At 60.4% G+C, this 11,507-nt stretch overlaps 1 protein-coding gene across 1 annotated transcript; it reads left to right on the top strand.

Annotated features, from left to right (window-relative positions):
• Positions 1-793: 793 nt before the first annotated feature.
• LOC101024551 (major facilitator superfamily domain-containing protein 12) lies at positions 794-11,265 on the top strand (the record flags this gene model as incomplete). Its single annotated transcript, XM_031661493.1, is given in 8 exon segments — positions 794-1,311; positions 6,856-7,068; positions 10,043-10,168; positions 10,171-10,196; positions 10,290-10,361; positions 10,364-10,474; positions 10,774-10,866; positions 10,957-11,265. Coding segments are annotated over 8 exon segments (1,248 nt in total), but the record flags the coding sequence as incomplete, so codon positions are not given.
• Positions 11,266-11,507: the final 242 nt, after the last annotated feature.

Here is an 11,507-nt window from a genome sequence, read left to right as displayed (position 1 = left end):
CCCGGCCTCAAAACCCTGTTTCTAAAATAAAAAGAGGAAAGAAGAGAAAATGCCGCTGGAAGGAGTAGGGCCTGAGGTAGTGGGAACCGCCCGCACTCCTTGGAGGAACTTGAAACCCTCAGTCCGGTGACCCGTTCGAGGGAGGACGTTGGTTGGAGGGGGAGGGTCGCGCGCACAGGCCTCGGAGTCACGGGCGCCTGACTCACTGCGCGCCCCGGGCAACTCCGTTCCTCGCCTGTAAAATGGGAGTAAAATTTGCTCCACCACGTGGGGCTTTTGGCAGGCAACGCTCGTTAAAGGCCAGCTGGTACTATTATGTTGATTACCCCCATTATTACCGTTAGTAACCAATTAGTGTTGTTGCGTCCTCTCCAGATCCCGTCTCTCTAGGTCGGGAAGTCAGCGGACCCCGAGGCCAGCTCGGGCTCGGACCTCCCTGCGACCCCAAACCCAGAGCCCATCCTACCCACTCCACCCCAGCCCGCTGGGCCGTCCAGCTCCGGGTGGACTGGGGTGGCGCGGGCCTGGAGGCGGGGTCTGGGTGGGAGCCGGCGGTGCCCCCTGGTACATTTCCCTCCCCCGGTCTAAGGGGGTGCCGGCCACTGACGCGGAGCGCTAGGGGGTCGCCCTCATACCCGGCGGGCGCTAGGATCGCACGGGCGCCCGGCGTAGAGGCGGAACCAGCCCTGCGGCCACGCCCCTCTCCGCTCTCCTTGGCGATTGGCTGCGGTTCCCCGGGATGCGGCTCCAATTGGCTCAGGCGCCGGAACCGCCCCGCCCCTCCCCGCCCGGCGCAGTCTCCGGACTCTGGGGCCCGGCAGCCGCAGAGTCCAGCCTGGGGCGGACGCCGCAGACGCGGGTGCGGGCGCGGCCGGAGGAGAGCGGGGCGCGGAGTGCGGAGTGCCCGGCGCGTGTTGGGCGTCCCCGGCGCCTCTCCCGACGGCACCCCCGAAGGCCTGGCCCCGGTACCCTCCGCGGAGCCCGGGGGTGGGGGGCGCGTGCCCGGCGCCGCAATGGGCCCGGGACCCCCAGCGGCCGGAGCGGCGCCGTCCCGGCGGCCGCTGTCCCTGGTGGCGCGGCTGAGCTACGCCGTGGGCCACTTCCTCAACGACCTGTGTGCATCCATGTGGTTCACCTACCTGCTGCTCTACCTGCACTCGGTGCGCGCCTACAGCTCCCGCGGCGCGGGGCTGCTGCTGCTGCTGGGCCAGGTGGCCGACGGGCTGTGCACACCCCTCGTGGGCTACGAGGCCGACCGCGCCGCCGGCTGCTGCCCCCGCTACGGCCCGCGCAAGGCCTGGCACCTGGTCGGTAAGCGTCCCGGCCCCGCCACCTGTCAGGCAGTCCCTCGGAGACTCCGCGACCCGGCAGCCTCCTCCCTCTGACCCGCCACCCCCTGTCTGCCTGCCCGGGATCGGAGTCTCCCCTCGGTCTGTCTGTCCGGTGGCCGGAGCCCCCCTGCACTGTCTGTCCACGGCCTTAACCTCCCTATTTCTCTGCCCTATGGGCTGAGTCTTCACCCCTCTGTCTGTCCCATGGCCAGAACCTTCCCTACCTGTCTGTCTGTGCCCACGGCCTGAGCCTCCTCCATCAGTCCCACCACCCTGTCCCCTCTGTCTGCCTGCCTGGGGCCTAAGTCTTCCCTGTGTGTCTGCCCCATGAGCTGAGTCTTCACTTATCTGTCTGTTCTGTGGCCTGAGCCTCCTGCCTCTGTCTGACTACCCAGTGGTCCCTCTGTGGTGTCACTCCTGAACCTCCCCTGCCTATCCCACCATCCAGCCTCCCCCGTCTATCTTTCTGCCCATGGCCTGAGCCGCCCCCATCTCTCTGACTGTGCAGGGCCTCCCCCATGTGTCCAACCGTGCAGGGCCTCTCTATCTGCCTGAGCCGTGAGCCTCCCCTGTCTGTCTGCTTAACTGCCCCGTATCCCTTTTGTCTGTCCCTTGGCCCAGCCTCCCCTGTCTGTCTGCCTCAGAGCTGCTGTCTGACCTGCAGGGCCTTCACCATCTGACTACATGACTTCCTAGTGTCAATGCCTTTGTCCGTCTGACCCCCCGGGCCGCCCTGAACCCTTTGGAGGGTTGGTGGTGCCTCCTCTCAGTCTGTCTAGCCTGAGCTCATCTATTAGGGTGACCAACCGGGACAGCTATGGCTGAGGGACAGTCAGGCTGCCTAGAGCCTCCTGTCTCTGTCTGTCCTGCCAGGGCAACCTGGTGCGTGGGCGGTTGGAGGGTGCTGCCCCGGAGTTGAGAGTTCGGAGCCGCCTGGGTGGGACTGGAGGGTCAGGGGTCTCTGCCCTGTTCTTGCATTGCCTCTGTCTGTCTGGCCAGGGTCAGGGACCCCCCTAGGTCTGGGGGAGGTGCCCTGATTAGAGAGGGCTGTTGGGAGGGCAGGAGGCCGGCGTCATGGGCTGGGTCACCCTGCCCCGGTGCCCATCGATAAGACTGCAGGACTGCCTCCCAGCGGCCCTCCTCTCCCCGCCCGGACCCTGGGCCTGAAGATTAGCCGGCCTCCTTCCCTGCTCTTCTTGCCCTCACAGAAGTGCCGGCTGCGTCCTGGCATTTGGGACACACAGGGCATTTCAGGAGGCAGGGCCAGGAATCCTGCTCAGTTCTTGGAATTCCAGGCTGCAGGAGGGGCAGGCCGGTGCCTCCTCACCCTTGGGAACAATGACTGAGGTGGGTGGTTGGCCCCAGGGTCTGGGTGTTGACATTTTTTGCAAGAGGCAGTGGATCTCCAGTGGTGTGAGGGCGCAGGCCCAGCAGGAGGCACAACTTGAGGACTGGATTTTCATGTTTCCTATGTCTGGGCTATTCCCGGGTCACCTGAGGTGGCGGCAGACAGGGAGGGGACCGGCTGTCCCTTCCCCTGAGTGGAGCCCAGGGCTCCAAATTCCTCTTTGATCATAATAGTTGGATAAGCTCTTTGACAGATGCACAAGATAATTTCTGGGCAGGGCGGGCGCGGTGGCTCACTCCTGTCACCCCAGCACTTTGGGAGGCCTCCTCACCTGAGGTCAGGAGTTTGAGACCAACCTGGCCAACATGGCAAAACCCTGTCTCTACCAAAATACAAAAATTAGCTGAGTGTGGTGGCACGTGCCTATAATCCCAGCTACTCAGGAGGCTGAGGTGGGAGAATCATTTGAACCTGGGAGGCAGAGGCTGTAGTCAGCGGAGATCACGCCACTGCACTCCAGACACAGCGAGAGTCTGTCTAAAACAAAACAAAACAAACAACAACAACAAACCCAAACAAGAAAACAAACAGAAAAAGTAACTGGAGGCTTTATGTTTTTCCAAAGCAGGCTTTTGGGAATGGGTGTTCCAATCGGACACCAAGGCCTCCAACGTCACCCCTCTTCCCCGCCTTGGGGAGGGGGCACCTGCCCCGGGAGCTGAGAGTCGGGGGCCACCTGGGTGGGCCTGGAGGGTCTGTTGGGAGCAGAAGCCCATGCAGCTGCTCTTGATGCCTGAGCAGGTGACTTGAGTGAAGGTCACCGTGGCAATGGCACCCACTTCTGTATTTCACCCCCAAGTCTGGGGCTGGTGGCTAAGGACTCGCTTTGCCCCTTAACAAGTCCTGGGGGGCTCCCCCCAATCCTGAGAGGACCCTCAGACTCAGACACAAACAGTCCTATGGGTGAGCAGGTGGCACAAATGGGCTTCAGAAGGAAGGACATTAGCTTTGAGGTATTGAAGGATGGGTAGGAGTGTGTGGAGAGGCGCATTCCAAGTAGCAGAAGCAGCTGTGGAAAAGGTAGGACCAGTCCTCACTTTGAAGCTGCGGAAGCAGGAAGTGGTTCAGAGTAGACGGAGCTTTTGCTGGTGCCACACGTGAACTCTATCCCCACAGCAGCCTGTGGGGCAGGAACTTACTTTCTTTTTGTTTTTTTTATTGTTGAGACAGAGTCTCACTCTGTTGCTCAGGCTGGAGTGCAGTAGCGGGATCTTGGCTCACTGCAACCTCCGCCTCCCGGATTCAAATGATTCTCGTGCCTCAGCCTCCCAAGTAGCTGGGATTATACGCACGTGCCACCAAAGCCGCCTAATTTTTTTATTTTTAGTAGAGACAGGGTTTCACCATATTGTCCAGGCTGGGCTTGAACTCCTAACCTCAAGTGATCTGCCTGTCTCAGCCTCCCAGAGTGCTGGGATTACAGGTGTGAGCCACCACGTCCCCATGGGCAGGAACTTTCACTACCCTTCTTTGTCTTTTTTTTTTTTTTTTGAGATGGAGTCTTGATTTGTTGCCCAGGCTGGAAGGCAGTGGCGTGATCTCGGCTCACTGCAACCTCTGCCTCCTGGGTTTAAGTGATTCTCCTGCCTCAGCCTCCCGAGTAGCTGGGACTACAGGCGCGTGCCACCACGCCCGGCTTATTTTTGTATTTTTAGTAGAGGCAGGGTTTCACCAATTTGGTCAGGCTGGTCTCGAACTCCTGACCTCAGGTGATCTATCCGCCGCGGCCTCCCAAAAGTGCTGGGATTATAGGCGTGAGTCACCGCACCCAGCCTCTTCTTTTCCTTTCTTTCTCTTTTTGTTTCATTTCTTTTCATTGTTTTTTTCTTTCTTTTTTTTTTCTTGACAAGGTCTCGCTCTGTCGCCCAGACTGGAGTGCAGTGGCACGATCGTGACTCGCTGTAGCCTCGACCTCCTGGGTTCAAGCGATCCTCCCACCTCAGCCTCACAAAGTGCTGGGATTACAGGGATGGGCCACCACTCCTGGCCACAATCCCTGCTTTCTGAAAACTGAGGCCTAGAGAGGCACAGTCACTTGCCCAAGCTCCCCCTGCCAGGCAGCCTGGCCCCAGCAATGGTTAACCCAGACTGGCCAGCAGGAACAGGGAGTCCGGCCAGGAAGAGACCTTCTCACCGGAGTCCACAGTTCGTGCTCTGCCCCCGGATGACCCCGCCAGGACCCCGGGAATCCGCGTAAACCCTCCCAGGCCCTAGTTCCAGGGAAGCCAGCAGCAGAGGCTGCCTTTGGTTTCACTTCCCCATTCCAGTTCTCCGGGGGCTGGCCCAGCGTCTGGGGGTGAGGTCATCTCTGGAGCCTGGAGGGAGGAAGGAGGTCCTGCCGCCAGGCTTGGTGGTACAGGGGCCCTTCCAGGTGCCCCAGGCTGGGAGGAGAGGAGTACAGGGCTGCAGGGAAGGAGCCTGGCTCCGGCTCACTCTAGGGGCCTCAGTTTTCCCATCTGGAAAATGAGGATCATGACACCCACGTCTCTAGGCTGTGTCAGAGCCACTATTGTTTTTCACTGCTCAGAAGATAGTGAAGGAACAGCCTGTACGGTGCCTCACGCCTGTCATCCCAGCACTTTGGGAGGCTGAGGCAGGTGGATCACTTGAGGCCAGGAGTTCGAGTTCAGCCTGGCCAACGTGGTGAAACTCCATCCCTACCAACATCAGCTGGATATGGTGGCGGGCGCCTGTAATCCCAGCTACATGGGAGGCTGAGGTGGGAGAATGACTTGAACCCGGGAGGCGGAGGCTGCAATGAGCTGAGATCTGTACTCCAGCCTGGGCCACAGAGTGAGACTCTGTCTCAATAAAAAAAAAAAAAAAAAAAGGCGGGGGGCAGGGCCTCACCCCTAAAACCCCACCCCTTGGGAGGGCCAGGGTAGGTGGTTCCCCTGAGGTCGGCGTTGGTGACCAGCCTGGCCAACGTGGTGAAACCCTGTCTCTACTAAAAATACGAAAATTAGCTGGGCGTGGTGGCAGGTGCCTGTAGTCCCAGCTACTCGGGAGGCTGAGGCATGAGAATCACATGAACCCGGAGGCAAAGGTTACAGTGAGCCAAGATCTCGCCAGTGCACTCCAGCCTGGGCGACAGAGCAAGACTCTCTAAAAAAGTGGAGATATTGAAGTGCCTGAGTTCCATACTGGGTCTCCCCAGGCCCCTCAGAAGCTGCTGTCTGCAGAGGAAAGCCGCCAGGAAGCTGGCAGACAGACAGACAGAGAATTCTCTGGTGCGCTGAAGGGTGAAGTAGGAGCTGCAAGGGCCAGGAGAGAGGTGTTTGAGGAGGTGACATTCCCGTTGAACCCAGAGGTGAAAAGAAGCCGGTCTTGCTAAGATGTGAGAGAAAGAGAGCTCCAGGCAGAGGCACGTCCATGCAAAGGCCCTGGGGCAGGACCGCCTGGGGTGTTGGAGGAACAGTGAGGAGACGTGCATGGCTGGAGCAGAGAGAGAAGAGGGAGAGGGCAGGGCAGGGCAGGACAGGGCACAGAGGGAACAGGGCAGGTCGCAAAGGGCCCTGTGGGCTGCAGGGAGGATCTTACATTTGTTCCAAGGTATCTTAGGGGTTTTTTCTGAGGATGTGAAGAACCAGGGCTTGGCACAGCAGATCTCGGGTTGGGGGCAAGTGCTATTTCCAGAATGTCCCTGGAGGCCTGGACGCCACAGTGTTATAGGGAGTGGTCACCTTAGGAGCTGACAGGGACAGCGGAGCTCAAGGAGGGCAGGGTCCAGCCCAGCCCCGCCCAGCCCTACCTGGGCCTCCCGCTTCCCGAGGCCCCATGGGAGGCTTGTCAGTGGCTGAGGGGGAGGAGCCGGGGGAGGCTGTGGCTGTAACCGGGGCACCTGTTGGGGGCAGGTTTCCGGGGGACCCCCTGCACCCGGATTCTTCTGACTTACAGGCTGAGCCCAGGTACCTGGTATCAGATTCCCCTTTTGTCACCAGGGCCATAAGCCTGGGGGACCCCAGCTGCAGACCCTCCCTCGTGCGTGACTGTGTGCATGGGAGGGGCATCTTCGTCTGCGCCTCGGTTTCCCTCTCTCCTCCCTCCGTGTCCCCACCCCGGGAGCCCTGGCTGGTGTGGGACGGCCCCATGACTGACCACCCCACCCGTCCACAGGCACCGTCTGCGTCCTGCTGTCCTTCCCCTTCATCTTCAGCCCCTGCCTGGGCTGCGGGGCGGCCACGCCCGAGTGGGCTGCCCTCCTCTACTATGGCCCGTTCATCGTGATCTTCCAGTTCGGCTGGGCCTCCACACAGATCTCCCACCTCAGCCTCATCCCGGAGCTCGTCACCAACGACCATGAGAAGGTGGAGCTCACAGCACTCAGGTGCCTGGGCACCCTCCCCCGTGGGCAGGGTGGGCCCTGGCTCGGCCTATCAGTCAGTGGGGCCACGTAACGAGTGGCCAGAGACTCGGCAGCTCGGTGACCAGGCAGTCTTTATGTTTATTTTTTATTTTTATTTATTTTTTTGAGACGAGTCTTGCTCTGTTGCCCAGGCTGGAGTGCAGTGGCTGGATCTCAGCTCACTGCAAGCTCCACCTCCCAGGTTTACTTCATTCTCCTGCCTCAGCCTCCCGAGGCCGACCAGGCTCGCCACCTCACCCGCTAATTTTTTGTATTTTTAGTAGAGATGGGTTTCACCGGTTAGCCAGGATGGTCTCAATCTCCTGACCTCGGATCCCGCCTGGCTCGGCCTCCCAAAGTGCTGGGATTACAGGCTTGAGCCACTGAGGCCTCGCCTTATATGTTTATTTTTGGAGAGGAGGTCTCACTCTGTTGCCCAGGCTGGAGTGCAGTGGTGCGACCACTGACTGCAGCCTCAACCTCCTGGACTCAAGTGGGATCCTCCTGCCTCAGCCTCGTGGAGTAGCTGGGACTACAGGAGGTGCCACCACATCCAGCTGTTTTTTTAAAGGTTTTGTAGAGATGGGGTCTCACTATTGCCCAGGCTGGTCTTGGAAACCTTTGGGCTCAAACGATCTCCTGCCTTGGCCTCCCAAAGTGCTGGGATTACAGGTGGCCACCACACTCGCCACTCCACATTTCTCCTGTCACAGTTTTGGGGTCAGGGACTCGGGCTTGGCCGAGCCAGGAGAGGGGTGTAGCGCTTCCCCCAGGTCTGGGTTCCAGCCCGCATTCAAGGGCTGTCCCGGTTAGGGCCCCAGGGAAGGCTGGGGCGTCCCTCCCTCTGTGCTCACGGGTTGGTGCATGGAATTTGCCGCCTCGCACCTGTGCAGATCATGGTGGGCCGGCTGCTGCTTCTGAGGCCAGCAGGGGGAATCTATCCAAGAAGTCCTAAGTCCTTTTCTCCCAAAGGATGGCCTGGACGGCCAGCCCACCACAGTAGTCTCCCTCGAGAGAATCTCGCCTCTGTCGCCCAGGCTGAGGCAGTGGTACCTATCTCTGCTAATTCTTTTTTTTTTTTTTTTTTGTATTTTTATTAGACACAGAGTTTCTGTACCATGCTGGCCAGGCTGGTCCCAAACTCCTGACTCAGGTGATCTGCCTGTCTTGGCCTCCCAAAGTGCTGGGATTACAGGTGGAGTCACTGTGTCTGGCTCAGCTTGTTTTTGAGGCTGGAGTGCAGTGCGCCCGGTGCTCACTGCAGCTCCTCGCTTCCTGAGCTCAGCGATTTCCAGCCTCGCCTTCCTTAAATAGTTGGGATATAGGTGCTCAAGACATTGTCTCGCTAATTTTGTATTTTTAGTAGAGATGGATTTCACCGTTGGCCAGGCTGGTCTCTCGAACTCCTGACTCAGTGATCTGCCTCTCCTCGCCTCCCAAAGTGCCAGGGATGACAGGTATGAGCCACCCCCGCTTGGACCACAGTAATCTCCTGTGGATATGTCCGAAAGGACTGCTGTCTTTGTTAGAACATGTCCAAGCAGTCCCTTTCCCCTGCCATAGAACGCCACTTAGCCCGCTACATCCTGTAGTGTCCATGCATGACTTACAGGTCCTGCTGCCACGGGAGGGGATGGGACTGGGCAAGGCCTCTGTGGGGCTGCCTTAGAATTTCTGCTGACTAGGCCGGTGGCTCACTGTAATCCCAGCACTTTGGGGAGGCCAAGGTGGTGGATCAATGAGGTCAGGAGATCAAGACCATCCTGGCTAACATGGTGAAACCCCGCCCCACTAAAAATACAAAAAAACTAGCCGGGCTTATGTGGAGCCAGGAAGTCCCAGCTACCGTGAGGCTGAGGCAGGAGAATGGCCTGAACCTGGGAGGTGGAGCTTGCAGCCGAGACTGGCAGCCCACTGCATCCAGCCTGGGCGACAGAGCTAAGACTCCGTCTCAAAAAAAAAAAAAAAAAAAGAATTCTTTCTGTTACACCTGGGCGCGGCAGGTGCCCGGCTTATCCACTCACTTGCTAGAGGCACAGGAAGAGGTTCTGGTTATGAGGATGATGTATTACACCTGCTGTGCCTGGCATAGTTCTAGGCCCTTAACATGAATCTCAACTTCCTAAACTCCTACTCCTCCTCCTGTGAGGTGGAGGGGGAACTGTTCTCCCCATCGCACCTCCAGGAGGAGGGCCTGCCCCCAGCTAGTGCCCAAAGCCAGGGTCCACAGAGCGCCTCTGTGTCGGAGGAGCTCGCTGTCTCCACATCTGACCGTGCATCACCAGCTCCGCCTACTCTGGCCTCCTCCCCACCCCCGGATCTGAGTTCCCCATTATGGCCATGAGACAGGTGCAGGCGCTAACGACACGGGTTGCCCAATGCCCAGGGCCCCTGAGGGCCCCAGCTGACCGGGACCAGACCCCAGGCACTTCCTACGTGCCATCGCTTTGCCAGCTGACCTCCTGCTGTGCTCACGTGGCCTCTGGAGGTGCGCTGGTTCCCCGCCAGAAAGAGACTGGATTCGTGTAGGGATTCTGAGGCCCCCTGGGGTTCTCCATGCCCGGCCGGGCTGCGGGCAATGGCCTGGGATGCTTCTAGACCAGGGAGCCCCCTCGCCTGCAGCCGCCCAGCATCCGGGAAGAATCTCCCACTCCCGGGCTTCTGTGAGCCCTGGGTTCTCAGGACTTTGGGTTGCAGCGGACTCCGGGCCATTGAGTCACTGCACCCTGGTCCTAGGCACGAAGCAGGGAGTTGCGGGTCACAGCTGTCCTGCGTTAGATAATGTGCGGGCTGGGGAAATGGAGGCCAGCATGGGCTTCCTGGAGGCCACAGTGTGACGGTGGCCAGAATCACCCATCAGGTCAGGGTTCCCAGGCTGCTTTGACGGGCGCTGCCATGCGGGAAGAAGGGCCCGGGTCCTGGCTGCCCCATTGAGTCCCCTGCTTGCCTGTCCGCCAGGCACGCTCACCGCCGGGTGGGCCAACATCACCGCCCCACGGGCGGCCAGCTTCTGGCTCCTGCTGCACCTGCAGGGCTCGTCACGGGTGGAGCCCACCCAGGACATCGACATCGGCGACCAGCTGGGGCCGTGGATGTGCCTATGTTCCCTCGGGTGAGCTGGTTTTCCGGGTGGTCAGCCTGAAGTCCTCAAGCCTGGGATAGGGGCTGGGCCAGCCGCCACTGACGGCTTCCCCCGGGTCCCCAGAACCTGTCCCTGCTGGTGGTGGGTGTCGGCCCCGTGTTCTCACTGCTGTTCCACCTGGGCACTCGGGAGAGGTGTGCCGGCCGCACGTGGAGGAGCCGGGCGAGCACACCCCCCTGTTGGCCCCCGCTGTCGCCCAGCCCCTGCTGCTCTGGAAGCACTGGCTCCGGGAGCCGGCTTTCTACCAGGTGCGTGCTGGGGGCGGCGGGGCTGGCGTGGACCTCCTCTCCCACCCACCGGGCCTTTGCTCTGTGAGGCAAGCTGCGTCCAGACACAGAGCACAAGCGGCCGCTGGTGCAGCCCACACCCGGGGCAGACATCACTCATCAAGCGCCGCTCTCCTCTCCCCGGCCCACCCCACTGGGCAGTCACTACCAATGGATCAAATGCCAGCTGCAGGGCGCGCCCACCCCGGCCCCGGTGCCCCCTGCTGGTGGGAGTGGAGAAGGCCCTCCTGATCCCTGCCAGTCCCTCTGTCTGCCCACAGGTGGGCGTGCTGTACATGACCACCAGGCTCATCGTGAACCTGTCCCAGACCTACATGGCCATGTACCTCACCTACTCCCTCCACCTGCCCAAGGTGAGCGGGTTGGGGTGGGGATGCTGGGATGGGACGGCCCCAGCCTGGCGAGCCATGACTGACACGCCGTGCCTGGCTCTGCCCCCGCAGAAGTTCATCGCGACCATTCCCCTGGTGATGTACCTCAGCGGCTTCTTCTCCTCCTTCCTTATGAAGCCCATCAACAAGAGAATCGGGCGGAACGTGAGTGCACGGGGACCGGGGCGGCTGGGGCAGAGGATGGGGTGCCCTGCAGCCGAGATCCCACCCACTCCGGGTTTCAGCCTTGGATGCTTCCAGGCCTCCAAGTTCCCACCTTGTAGAAGCCCTAGATCTAGGCCGGGCATGGTGGCTCACGCCTGTGATCCCAGCACTTTGGGAGGCCGAGGCGGGCGGATCACGAGGTCAGGAGATCCTGGCCAATGCGGTGAAACTCCGTCTCTACCAAAAATACAGGCCGGGCGCGGTGGCTCAAGCCTGTAATCCCAGCACTTTGGGAGGCCGAGGCGGGCGGATCACGAGGTCAGGAGATCGAGACCATCCTGGCTAACACAGTGAAACCCCGTCTCTACTAAAAATACAAAAAACTAGCCGGGCGTGGTGGCGGGCGCCTGTAGTCCCAGCTACTCGGAGGCTGAGGCAGGAGAATGGCCTGAACCTGG

The sequence above is a fragment of the Papio anubis genome, unplaced genomic scaffold (genome assembly GCF_008728515.1).
Source record: "Papio anubis isolate 15944 unplaced genomic scaffold, Panubis1.0 scaffold1747, whole genome shotgun sequence".
Classification (NCBI taxonomy): Eukaryota; Metazoa; Chordata; class Mammalia; order Primates; family Cercopithecidae; genus Papio; species Papio anubis.
This window is presented reverse-complemented; position numbering and strand designations above follow the sequence as displayed.